This window comes from Grampus griseus, assembly GCF_964374135.1.
Source record: "Grampus griseus genome assembly, chromosome: 20".
Classification (NCBI taxonomy): domain Eukaryota; kingdom Metazoa; phylum Chordata; class Mammalia; order Artiodactyla; family Delphinidae; genus Grampus; species Grampus griseus.
In genome coordinates, this window is record NC_139014.1 from 47,054,915 (window position 1) to 47,066,640 (window position 11,726).

Consider the following 11,726-nt stretch of genomic DNA (forward strand, 5'->3'; position numbering starts at 1 on the left):
GCCCCTTGCCTTTCTCTCTCTTTGGAAAACCCTTTCTCAACTTCTGCCCACCCTTCAGAAAGATTGTCCTCAAATGTCCCCTCCTCTGGACAGCCTGCACTGCCTCCATCCCTCCCCCAGTCAAGCGCTGGGAGTCACTTTGTCTTCTGAGTCATACCTCTATTATAGCATTCCTAGAATCATAATACCTCTTTATATGTCTCCTCAACCATACGAGGAAGGCAGGGGCCATGTAAATTCATGTCTGGGTCCCCATCTCCTAGCATAATGATTGGCACAAAATAGGCATGGATGGATGCAGGCGTGCATGAAAGGATGTTAGCTTTGATGAACGGATGGAGAACGGTGGTTAAGAGAAATGAGGAAAAGTAACCCTGCAAAGATCAAAGACAGACACCAGGGGGAGCTGACACACCACAATAAAGAAGCGGGAGGGCGGGCCAAAGACGGCTACAAGCTCTGGGGTGAGCGGGTGAGAGGCGCGCAATAGGCGAGCATCACGCAACTGGAACCGTTCACCCACGTGTGCCTCTCCTCATCCTCCTTCCTAGACTGTGCTTGAGCTCCTGCACCGCCCCCACCACCGCCTTCGCCTCCACCGCCACTAAGAAAGCAAACAAAGGGGAGGGGACCCCTGCAGGGTCCTGGATGCAGGGAACCAATCAGAGGGCTCTAGTCTCTTGGAAGGCGGGCGCCTTCGTTTGAGGAGGCCAAATCAGTTCCTAAGCGGGTGCGGAGGGGCGGAGAGATGGGCGGGAAGAGCAGGGTGTAGCAGCGCGCGCCAGCGAGGGATCCTTCGGGAAGGGTGGGGCTGGAGTGCTGAGGGGAGCGGGTGGAGCCAATCACCGCGCGTGTCTGTGAAGAGAGGGCGGGCAGCGCCGTGGCGCGCGCGATCCGGGCTGACGCATCTGGCCCCGGTTCCCCAGGATCCGAGGCGGGGGGGGGGAAGGAGGGGAGGGGGGAGTGGAGAAAGAGCGGGGGCGCGCGTGCGCAGTGGCGCGGGGAGGAGCAGGGACCTGGCAGCGGGCTAGGAGGCTGCGAGCTAGCCGCGAACCGGGCGGGCGGCGGGCGCGCGCACCATGGGGGAGAAACCCGGGACCAGGTAAGAGAGGTGGGGCCACGCAGCGGGACGTGGGCGGCGGCTCGGGGCGGGTGCCGGGACGGTCCCCAGACAGGAACCCGGGGGAGAGAATCCGGGGGTCGGACTCCTGGGTCCCTAGGGGACAGCCATCCGGGGCCGCACGCCTAGGTCCTCGGGGATGATGAGGGGAACGCATGCCACAGCCCATGCAGAAAGCGAGGGCTGAAGGCGATCAGGAAACCTGCATCTGGGTTCTCGCAGAGATGTGGGGGCCGGACGACTCCAGTACAGGCTGCGATGCAGGGGCGGAGGAGGGCGGAGCAGGTGGCCGGCCCCGAGGGGACGGGTATGGGCAGGCTGGATGCCAGGAGGGGATCGCCCCCCTAGACTCGTTCCGAGCCACTGGAACGCCTCCTGTCCAGTAACCCACAGGCAGTCGGGCTGCCCCAACCTGTCCCAAGGCCGGGTGGCTCCGCTTCCAAACTTCTGCCTTCCCCCGGGTTGCTAGGAGCCACAGCTTCATCTTGGTGGAGCAGAGTGCTTGGCGACCCTCCCCGATTCTGGGCCTTACCCCTCTTCCCGGGAGTGAGGGGAAGCTGTGTCTGCCCTGGGCACGCCATCCACTCCCCGGATGTTTTCTGTGCAATCGAGGCTCCTTCCTTCCACTGACACCCCGAGTTCTCTTTTTTGGTCTCTAGCAAAATCCACTTCCTGTTGTGACCCAACACCCCCAAGGGGGCAGTGGGTGAACGCCTGAATCCCTGGAGAGCAGGAGCAAAAGAGGAAAAAGAGTGGGGCTATTTGCTTCTCTCCGGAGAGGATCAGGAATGGGGGCCTGGTTCTGGTCTGTCACTTGTTCTGCAAAAAAATTTTTACCAGCCCTACCACTCCCCACCCGTAGAGTAGGAAAGCATAGGTTTCTGAGCACCAAGTCAACTGATATTGGAGAAATGATCGGAGGGAGGATTGGTGTCCTGGATTAGGGGTTAAACACAGAGAAAGGGGAAGTTGCTGACTTGAGGGAGGCCCCAGATTTCCGTTATGTGGTTCAGGGAGGGGGACGGATGGACCAAAGGGGGACTGCTGACTTGGCACAATTCCTCCCACCCCCATCAAATTCTGGGCCACAGGAAATGGAGAGAATAGCAGGAAGTGTGAAGGGGCATCTGCTTCTGCTGCCCCCTGCCCCCTCACTGGGTACCTCTCTGGTCATGCCAACCTCAGTATACACACTGCTCCTCCCTAGCCCGCAGGAGGCTGGCTGGGTTAGAATCTAAAGGGCAGGTGACCTGCAGCTACTTCAGGGCAAGTACCCCAGAGCCACACTCCAGTTGTCCAACGGATTGTGGCTGTCCCAACCCTCTGCCAGTACTCCTAATAGGAAGAAACACTAGGACAAAGAGGAAAACCAGAAGCAAAGGGGAGGGAGAGCTGGAGGATGCCACAGCAGTCAGCCCCCAAGTGGGGACAGGAGATAGGGTGCTTATCCTAGCTGCCACCTTACCAATGTTTGCTCTTCTTTATTACATGGGGATACCTGGGGGCCTCCATACCCTATGCCTTATAGTCTTTGGATAGCTTGGCCTTCTGGGAAGAAGGGGCATGTGAAGTTGTTATAGCAAAAACTGGGGTGGTGGAGTTAGAGGAGGGATGGGCCACTTGGCAGGATTTCAATTTCTGCTACCTGGGGACCCTTCACAGATATCACTACAGAGGCAGAGTGGATTGGGAGGAGTAAGATGGTGCAGCAAAGAATAGGCCCACTGTGGCCAGGACACAGGGGTTGCCAGACACCTCCCTACCCTCCCAGCAATGGGTGGAGTCCAGGCTTTGATTGTTTCAGCAACTGGAAAGTGAATCTCCTTCACTCCAACAAACCTAATGCCAATAACAGAGGCAGGATAGTACAATCGTTTCGTGATGAAGAGCCAGAATACCTGTTTGCACCCAAATTCCACCATTTACTCTCTGTGACCTTAGGTAAAATATTTGACCTCTTCTGTGCCTCAGTCTCCTCACCTGTAAAATAGGAACATTAGGATCTCCCATCACTGGGTTGCTAAGAGTGTTAAGTGAGATAACACACATGACATACTTGCAACAGTGCTGAGCATAGACCATTCATCCAATGAATGTTAGCCAGCATCCTCATGTTTGCCTCATGGCTGGTGCTGTGCTGGGGACACCCAAATTAATAAGGCCTCTGCTGTTCACAGTCCATCTGGTGAGATAGATGATACACAGCTAACTGCCCTTGCACGCTATCACACCATAGGTAAAGCATAAACAACATGTGACAGCAATCCCAAAAAAGGGAGTGACCAGAGTCTGGGCTGGATCTGCTTTCTAAAGGAGGTGATATCTGAGCTGGGCCTTGAAAGACAAATAAGCTTTTAAGCTGCTGAGATCAGAGATGGGGACAGTTGGAGGTTAATGGAGAGTAGGGTCACACTTAGGTACTGCCCATAATAGAAACCATTTTAGAGCCATCGCTCTTTCAAGTACTCCAGCTCTTGTGGGAGGTGGAGACCAGAGATGGAAAGAGAGTTAGGCCTTACACAGACACTACTGCAACCTGTCCATTCAGGTTCCCCTGGGGGAGGTCCTCTGGGAAGAGCCTGAGTGGTTCCTCTGGCTACCAGTGGCCACTGCCATGGGAGGAGGGGAACTACGGGGGGTGGGGGGGCATTGACATGGCAACCAGCTTTGAGGGGCTGCCATGCTGGGAGTATTAAGGACCTCTGGTTACCTTTCCTTCTGGGAAGAAGTGGGAACAGGTAGGGCTAGGTAAGGCCGCAAAGCCTCCAGGCAGGAATCTCGGGTGACCTCTGCTTCTCAGGCTGGGAGGGACAAGGTCTTGGCACCAGGGTCCCTGCTGAGTCTGAGGGAGGCAGTGGGGTTTCCCTTTCTGTTTTGTCAGGGTCTTCAAGAAGTCGAGTCCCAACTGCAAGGTGAGTCTCCCACAGTGCTTCTCCCAACCCTCCCTGGGCCCTCACAAGGCCCAGCCTGCCCTAGACAGTCCCCAACCCCAAGCTCCCCACTTCCTGTGACAGCTAAGAGCCAACTTCCTTCCCTCCTGAAGCCCCTTGCCGCAAAGGCCTGAGCCAGCAACAGGGCTGGGTGGGGACAGGCTCAGTTCAGTTTGGGTCCCTAAGTGAGGCCAAGGGGGAGGGGCCAGAAGCTCACGCCTGGAGCCCTCTTAGGAGCCAACCCACGGGTGCCTGGGGCTGGGAACAGATAACATCCCCCCAAGCTATGCCTGTTTATCCCAGAAGTCCTTGAGGACATGCAGTGAGGCTCTCTAACTGCCTGCCTAGCGCCAGGTCCTCCTGGACCCACGCACATACAGTGTGCGTTCAGAAGTGTGAAAAGATATTGGGGAGCAGTTAAAAAGCCTCAAGATTGGCTAGTCCGGCAAAGCCCACCACTCTCCTCTTCCAACCCCACTGGGAGGAAACCAGGAGAAACTCCTTCAGATACCCCAGGCTGGGAAGCCCAGGGTCAGGGCAGCCACTTCTGAGGGCTTTGAAGCCCTGCCACCCGCCTACCCATCTTCCCTGTGACCCCTCTGCATCCTCAGCTCACCGTGTACCTGGGCAAGCGGGACTTTGTAGATCACCTGGACAAAGTGGATCCTGTAGGTAAGTGTGCCCAGAAAGTGGCATCATGTGCCCCAAGAGGGGAGGAAGTTCCTGGGCCCAGGAATGGAGGAGAGGCCCTGACAGGAACTGAGCTCATGTGTCCCCTTCCCAGATGGCGTGGTGCTAGTGGACCCTGACTATTTGAAGGACCGCAAAGGTACTGGCCCTGAGTCCAGGGGCCCCAGGGGAGGGAGGGAAAGAGGGAGGTGGGGAAATGAAATGGGCTGGCATTGAGAGGGGCCCTGGGGAGACGGAGGGCCGAGGCGGAAGCCAGGAGTAGGATTCAGGCAGGTTTTATGCTGCTGAGGAAGGAGCAGCTGCTGCTAGGAGGTGAGGGGACTGTGGGAGGGGGGCTCCTGACCACCCTACCTTGCCCACCTTTGCCAGTGTTTGTGACCCTCACCTGTGCCTTCCGCTATGGCCGCGAAGACCTGGATGTGCTGGGCCTGTCCTTCCGCAAGGACCTGTTCATCGCCAACTACCAGGCCTTCCCCCCAACGCCCAACCCGCCCCGGCCCCCCACCCGCCTGCAGGACCGGCTGCTGAGGAAGCTGGGCAAGCATGCCCACCCCTTTTTTTTCACAGTGAGGACACCCCCACCCTCTGCAGAGCAAGGCGTCTGGGACTGTGTTGGGGGTGGGGTGGGGGGGTGAGGCACCTGTTAAGGGCAGGTCTGGGAGAAACAGTGAGGAGGGACCCTAGAACCCCTGCTTCAGGGTCACCCTGCACTCAGGAAGCCCTTGCCTCTTTGCCTCCCCCCGGGGCCCCTTCCTTTTTCCTTTCTCTTCTCCAGGAGTCCTCCAACCTCTTGAGATTGGGAGGAAGATTCTGGGGCTTTCTGGAAGAACTGAACTCTTTTCTTCTGCCACAGATACCCCAGAACCTGCCCTGCTCCGTCACCCTGCAGCCAGGCCCAGAGGACACAGGGAAGGTATGGGAGGAACAGGGTCCAGCAAGAGCCAGGGGACACACCAGGGGGTGGGAGGAGGCGTCAGGGTGGGACTAAGGATAGGGAAATGTCCCCGATGGCAGTGGGTGTATGGAATGGTCACTGTTCAGTTGCGACACCTCCTGCTCTTGACCTGCACGGCCCTGAGTAGAGGGGCTCATCTTGTGCAGCGAGGACCGAGCCTCTACCGGGCCGGGCCTCGGGGAGGCAGAGGCGGAAGACCCAGGCCCTACACTCCTCAGACCATGATGGGGCAAGAGTCCATGGCCAAGACAGGGAAGTGGGAAGGAAGTGAGTGGCGGCAGTGGCAGAGGCCTTGTGTAAGATGTGACCTTTTCTCCCCCTCCCAAGGCCTGTGGGGTAGACTTTGAGATTCGAGCCTTCTGTGCCAAATCACTGGAAGAGAAAAGCCACAAAAGGTGAGAGAAGCAACCTCCCCTCAGGTCTGACCATTCCCTCTGGGTCCCAGGAGCCCCAGGCCCCTGTGGGAGGCGGGAGTCAGTGTCTGGGCATCTGAGGACTGACCCTCTCACCCCTCATCTCTGCCCCCAGGAACTCCGTGCGTCTGGTGATCCGAAAGGTGCAGTTTGCCCCAGAGAAACCCGGCCCCCAGCCTTCGGCTGAAACCACACGCCACTTCCTCATGTCTGACCGGTCCCTCCACCTTGAGGCTTCCCTGGACAAGGAGGTGGGGTGGGGACCCAGCTGCTGCAGACCCGGGGGGGGGAGGGGTGAAGCCACATGTCAGGATGGTGTTTTTAAAGGAGGCCACCTTAGCTGGGGATGGGCTTGGGTTTAGAGGGAGGAGGCCTAGCAGTGTGTGTGTGTGTGTGTGTGTGTGTGTGTGTGTGTGTGTGTGTGCGCGTGTGTGTGTGTCAGGGGGCACACTAATAATGGGACCAGTGAAAAAAGATCCGATTAACCTGACCCCCCTACTCAAAAGCTGTACTACCATGGAGAGCCCCTCAATGTCAATGTCCACGTCACCAACAACTCCACCAAGACTGTCAAGAAGATCAAAGTCTCTGGTAGGACATCGGGGTTGGAAAAGTGTCTTAGGGGAGGGAGTTGCTGCAAATGTGGCCTCAGGCATCAGCTCAGCCCCAGGACATAGCCCAGTGGGGAGACCCGAGGGGCTCAAAGGACTCAGGCTGTCTGTCCCAGGATGAGATGGGGATGGGGTTTACTGCTAGGGGGAAGGTGCGGGTCATCAGAGGGGCCGGGGCCCTTGCCTGGGGCTGGAGTTGGCGGGGGGGGGGGGGGGGGACTGCCGGCACTCCATGCGGAGCTGCTTGGCCCTACCCCACCCCACAGTGAGACAGTACGCCGACATCTGCCTCTTCAGCACCGCCCAGTACAAGTGTCCTGTGGCTCAGATCGAACAAGAGTGAGTAGCACAACAGCCCTGGGTCCCAACCTCAGGGGGCAAGAGCAGGCCCAGGGAACATGAGGTTGGGGGGCAATTCTTCCCGAACTGTCTCCACTTACAAGGGCATTCCCTCCAGCTGAGTGGCTCTGAGCTGCTCATTTTATTGAGGTCGAGCCAAAACCTCCTCCCTGTGACCTGTGCCCAAAGAGGGCAGGGGCTAGTGACCGGGGAGAAGCTGCTGGGGGTGGGAGCTGCCCCCTCACCCCATCTGCGCCCCCAGAGTCTCGCTCTCTTGTCCCCATCCCCCAGTGACCAGGTGTCGCCCAGTTCCACGTTCTGTAAGGTGTACACCATAACCCCCCTGCTCAGCAACAACCGGGAGAAGCGCGGTCTCGCCCTGGACGGGAAGCTCAAGCACGAGGACACCAACCTGGCATCCAGCACCATGTGAGGGGGGGCTGGGGGAGGGGAGTCCTGCAGCACAGGAGACAGACACTCGTTCCACGCCAGGTGTGTGCCAGGCTCTATCGGTGAACAGAACAGACCCAAAACATCTCTTACATTCTCGGAGACGGAGGCCAGACAGATCAGATAAATGGCAAAATATAAGGCATGTTCAGTCATAGGTGTTGAGGAGAAAAAGCAAGGCAGAGAAAGGAGATATAAAGCCGCGGCGGGGGCGGGGGGGGGGCGGGCGCGTAATCCAGAGGTGAATTCTGAGGAAAGATATAAAGGAAGTAGGTACTGTGGATGCGCAGGGGAAGAGCGCTCCGGGCAGAGGGTACTACAGGCACAAAGATGCGGAGGCAGACGGCCCCGTGTGTCTGAGGCGGCAGGAGGGGCCGCAGAGCCACTGCTGGCCTCTGCGGGCCCCGTGCCTCTCGGAACAGCTCCGCCAAGGGTGGGCTGGATTTCACCCACACTGGCGCCTCTGTACACGACCACACACAGCAGGCCTTGAGGCCAGCGTGGGAGCAGGAAGTGAGGTCAGAGGGCTCATGGAGAGCAAGACAGTGCAGGGCTGCCGGGTCACAAGGACTTGGGCTTTTACTGGAGAGAACTGAGAAGATGAGAGGAAGGACGCAGCCGGGTACCTTACATGAGACCAGCCTAGGGCGCAGGGCAATGGGCTCTGGTCCAACTCCTCCTCCCACTTGCAGCGTTAAGGAGGGTGCCAACAAGGAGGTGCTGGGAATCCTGGTGTCCTACAGGGTCAAGGTGAAGCTGGTGGTGTCTCGAGGCGGGTGAGTGCTGGGGTGGGGCGGTGGCGCAGGGCTTTCCTCTGGCGCTGCAGTGTCATCTCATCACCGTGCCTCTCTCTCTCCCCAGGGATGTCTCCGTGGAACTGCCTTTTGTTCTTATGCACCCCAAACCCCATGACCACATCACCCTCCCCAGACCCCAGTCAGGTGAGCTTGCCACCCGCCCAAGCCCCGCAAGGGAAGGCCTGAAGCAAGGCCAGTGGAGGAAAAATCCGGTCCTTTCAGCAACCCCCCACCCCCCCACTCTCCTCCTCCCCTCAGCTGCTCCTGAAACAGATGCCCCTGTGGACACCAACCTCATTGAATTTGATACCAAGTAAGAGACTCACCCCCTACCTTCCTAGCTTTGACTCTCTTTGGATAGATTCCTGTAACGTTCAAACCTACCCTCTGCCCCTCATTGTTTTTCTCTTGGGGGAGGGATGGTTGAAGCATCCAATAGAGAGGACTTAGCCATGTGAGCTGCCAATTACCTCCCCTTCTCTGTCCCTTCTTGCAAATACCTCCAGCCCCGCGGCTGCCCCAGCACCTCTGTCTCCGGGAGGGGTGTGGGAGGTGGAGAAGGAGGGCTGGAGCCCTCGCCTCACCCCTCCTCTCCACCACCAAGCTATGCCACAGATGACGACATCGTGTTTGAGGACTTTGCCCGGCTTCGGCTGAAGGGGATGAAGGACGAGGACTACGACGACCAGTTCTGCTAGGAAACGGGGCTGGAAGAAGGGCGTGGATGGTGCTGGGATACGTAGGGGCAGGACCAAGACCCCCACTGTCACCGGGGGGGATCCCAGCCTCTCGTCCTTTCCCCTCCACCCAGCGGCTTCCTCAACCAACCCCTCCCCTCCCTCCCTCCCCTATCCCCCACCAGATACACACTGGACCCATCTCTTGTGAATCGTGGGCATTAATTTTTTGACTACGGCTGTGCTTCCCCAGCCCCCCAGTGGGTGGCAAGCTGGGTTTGTACCTAAATGTTTTGGAGGGGGACACTGAAGAGGACAGTAGGGAAAGGGCGGGGGGAAGAGCTCCCACATTCAACCTCACACCAACACCCCCTCCTGTCACTATCTCTGCCTCCCATTCCTTCAGGATGAGACCCTTTGGGGGGCAAGGCCAGTTCTTTGCTTCTGAGCATAAAGAAGAAAATAAACCTTTTAATAGGCACGAGCGTGTGTGTTTTCTATGCAGCGTTTAAGGAGCACATAGTGTGCGTACCCATGACTGTCAGCTGTGAGTGAGGACGCAGTCTCTTCTCTGCACCTGCGTGGCACCTGGCCGGCCCATAGGCTGTCAGTAAACGTTTACTGAATGGTTGAGCTGTACCTGAGCTCCAAGGTAAACATGGAAACTTGATTTGGTCAGTCCCAACTCAAAGGTACAGTTTGGTAAAGCCACAAAGTAAACTCACTCATTTACAGAGGGAATAATAACTCACTTCCCTGCAGACTAGATGTTCTTGGGAGGTGCGCAGGGCAGGCCATTCCCTGTTGCAGCTGACACACACGACTGCATGGTGACCTGTCGTGACCAAGTGTGTGCATTTCCACTGCTCTTTATGGTTGCTCAAGCTGTCCACTCCTGGGGCTCAGCGGCACCACGGCTGCAGGCAGAAGCCACACGACACACATCTCTGTGGAGCCTGGTCCTTACGCTGTAACACAGACACCGAGGCTTTGGGCAGCCAAAGGGAGTCATGCTGCTGTGGACAAGTCCAAGAAGCTACATCCTACTGCTGCTCCTCTGACATCCATCAGGGACTCCCAGAGGCTTGGCCGAAGCCCCAGGCTAGGCTGGAGGGAGTTAGCAGTACTCCACTGACATCCCTCACCCCACCACCCACTCCCATTCCTGCAGCCCAACGTTTCTCCTTTTTCTCTTAAGGCTCATTCATTCATTCCATGAACAATCTTGATTTAAACCCCTATTATGTGCCAGGCATAGTATAGGGTTGGCAGTGACCGAAGCAAACATTAAATCATTGCAGTATCTGTGCTCCAAAGGAGAAATGCAGGAGCTAGGGAGTTCTGATCTAGGCTAGGGCTGGAAGAAGATTTCACTGGAGGTAGTGACCTTTGAGCAGAGTACTGGAAGATGAGGAGGAGTTCCAGTATCCCAGGCAAAAGTAACACCACGGGGCTTCCCTGGTGGCGCAGTGGTTGAGAGTCCGCCTGCCGATGCAGGGGACACGAGTTCGTGCCCTGGTCCGGGAAGATCCCACATGCCGCGGAGCGGCTGGGCCCGTGAGCCATGGCCGCTGAGCCTGCGCGTCCAGAGCCTGTGCTCCGCAACGGGAGACGCCGCAACAGTGAGAGGCCCGCGTACCGCAAAAAAAAAAAAAAAAAAAAAAAAAAGTAACACCACGTGTGAAGGCAGAAGGGAACAGAGCACATTTCAAGACTGAAAGAGGCCAGAGGGACTGGGACAGAGACAGCCAGTGGCAAAGTAGTTCCAGATGAGGCTGGTGAGGCAAATGGAGCCACTCATACAGGCCTTTAGTCTATGTTACGGCTCATGACATCTAATTAAATCATGATTTACCCACAGGCTTTAAGTGCTGCCAAAATGCCAATGACCTTGCTTACCTCTCCACAGCAGCAGCCTACCCTGCACGCCCTGGTCTTCTTCATGTGAAGGGACCGTCATCATCCCTCTGACAACCACGAACCTGCTCCTTGACCTCTGAGCTCTTGGCCCGTGGATCTCAAACTTTTTCAGGTGAATCAGAATCCTCTGGGGTACGCGATAAACACACAGCGTCCCAGGCTTCTACCTTCCTCAATTCTGATTCAGTCGATCCCAGGAAGAACCCATGAATCGGGATTGTGAATTAGCACACGCTTTGAGAAACAATGCCTTTTTTCTTTTAGCTTTTCACGTTTTTAATGTTTTTAAGTAAAACAAGCACATGGCTTAAAAAAAAAAAAAATCTCAACAGTAAAGAGTGAACAGAAGGCTCCCTCATGCCCCTGATCCCCAGCCTCCCATTTCTCATTCCCAGAGGCGATCATTATTAGCAGTTCCTTGATCACTCTTCCAAAGACATTCTTCAGACACAGTCATATACATATGAACATATTTCCCCCTTATTTTAAATACAGATAGTTGCACACCCTTCTCCACCTTGCTTTTTTCCCTTAATAATGCAGCTAGGAGAACATTCCTTTAGCAATCCACATAGATCTACCTCATTCTTTTAAAGAGTTGCCTAGGGGCTTCCCTGGTAGCGCAGTGGTTAAGAATCCACCTGCCAATGCAGGAGTCACGGGTTCGAGCCCTGGTCCGGTTAGATCCCACATGCCGCGGAGCAGCTAAGCCCGTGCACCACAACTACTGAGCCTGCGCTCTAGAGCTCGCGAACCACAACTACTGACCCGCGTGCCACAACTACTGAAGCCTGCGCGCGCCTAGAGCCTGTGCTCCACGACAA

General features: G+C 56.8%; 1 protein-coding gene across 2 annotated transcripts; it reads left to right on the forward strand.

Moving 5' to 3' along the window:
* Window positions 1-1,005: 1,005 nt before the first annotated feature.
* Window positions 1,006-9,456, forward strand: ARRB2 (arrestin beta 2). 2 transcript variants are annotated; one of them, XM_082678506.1, is made up of 15 exons: window positions 1,006-1,102; window positions 4,002-4,032; window positions 4,662-4,722; window positions 4,835-4,879; window positions 5,110-5,306; window positions 5,594-5,653; window positions 6,023-6,090; window positions 6,224-6,359; window positions 6,615-6,699; window positions 6,986-7,058; window positions 7,350-7,487; window positions 8,201-8,284; window positions 8,370-8,449; window positions 8,528-8,618; window positions 8,910-9,456. In XM_082678506.1, exons 1-15 carry the CDS (start codon window positions 1,080-1,082, stop codon window positions 9,001-9,003), a joined length of 1,266 nt encoding a protein of 421 aa, XP_082534632.1. In that variant the 5' UTR covers window positions 1,006-1,079; the 3' UTR covers window positions 9,004-9,456. The 2 variants fall into 2 exon arrangements, with proteins under 2 accessions (XP_082534632.1, XP_082534633.1); XM_082678507.1 differs by having other exon boundaries at window positions 8,564-8,618.
* Window positions 9,457-11,726: the final 2,270 nt, after the last annotated feature.

Bases quoted from the DNA above. Each gene is read 5' to 3' on its own strand.
- ARRB2 (XM_082678506.1), top strand. From the start codon at position 1,080: ATGGGGGAGAAACCCGGGACCAG. The intron at 5,307-5,593 runs GTGAGGACACCC...CTTCTGCCACAG, and splicing joins CCCACCCCTTTTTTTTCACA to ATACCCCAGAACCTGCCCTG. The intron at 6,091-6,223 runs GTGAGAGAAGCA...CTCTGCCCCCAG, and splicing joins GAAGAGAAAAGCCACAAAAG to GAACTCCGTGCGTCTGGTGA.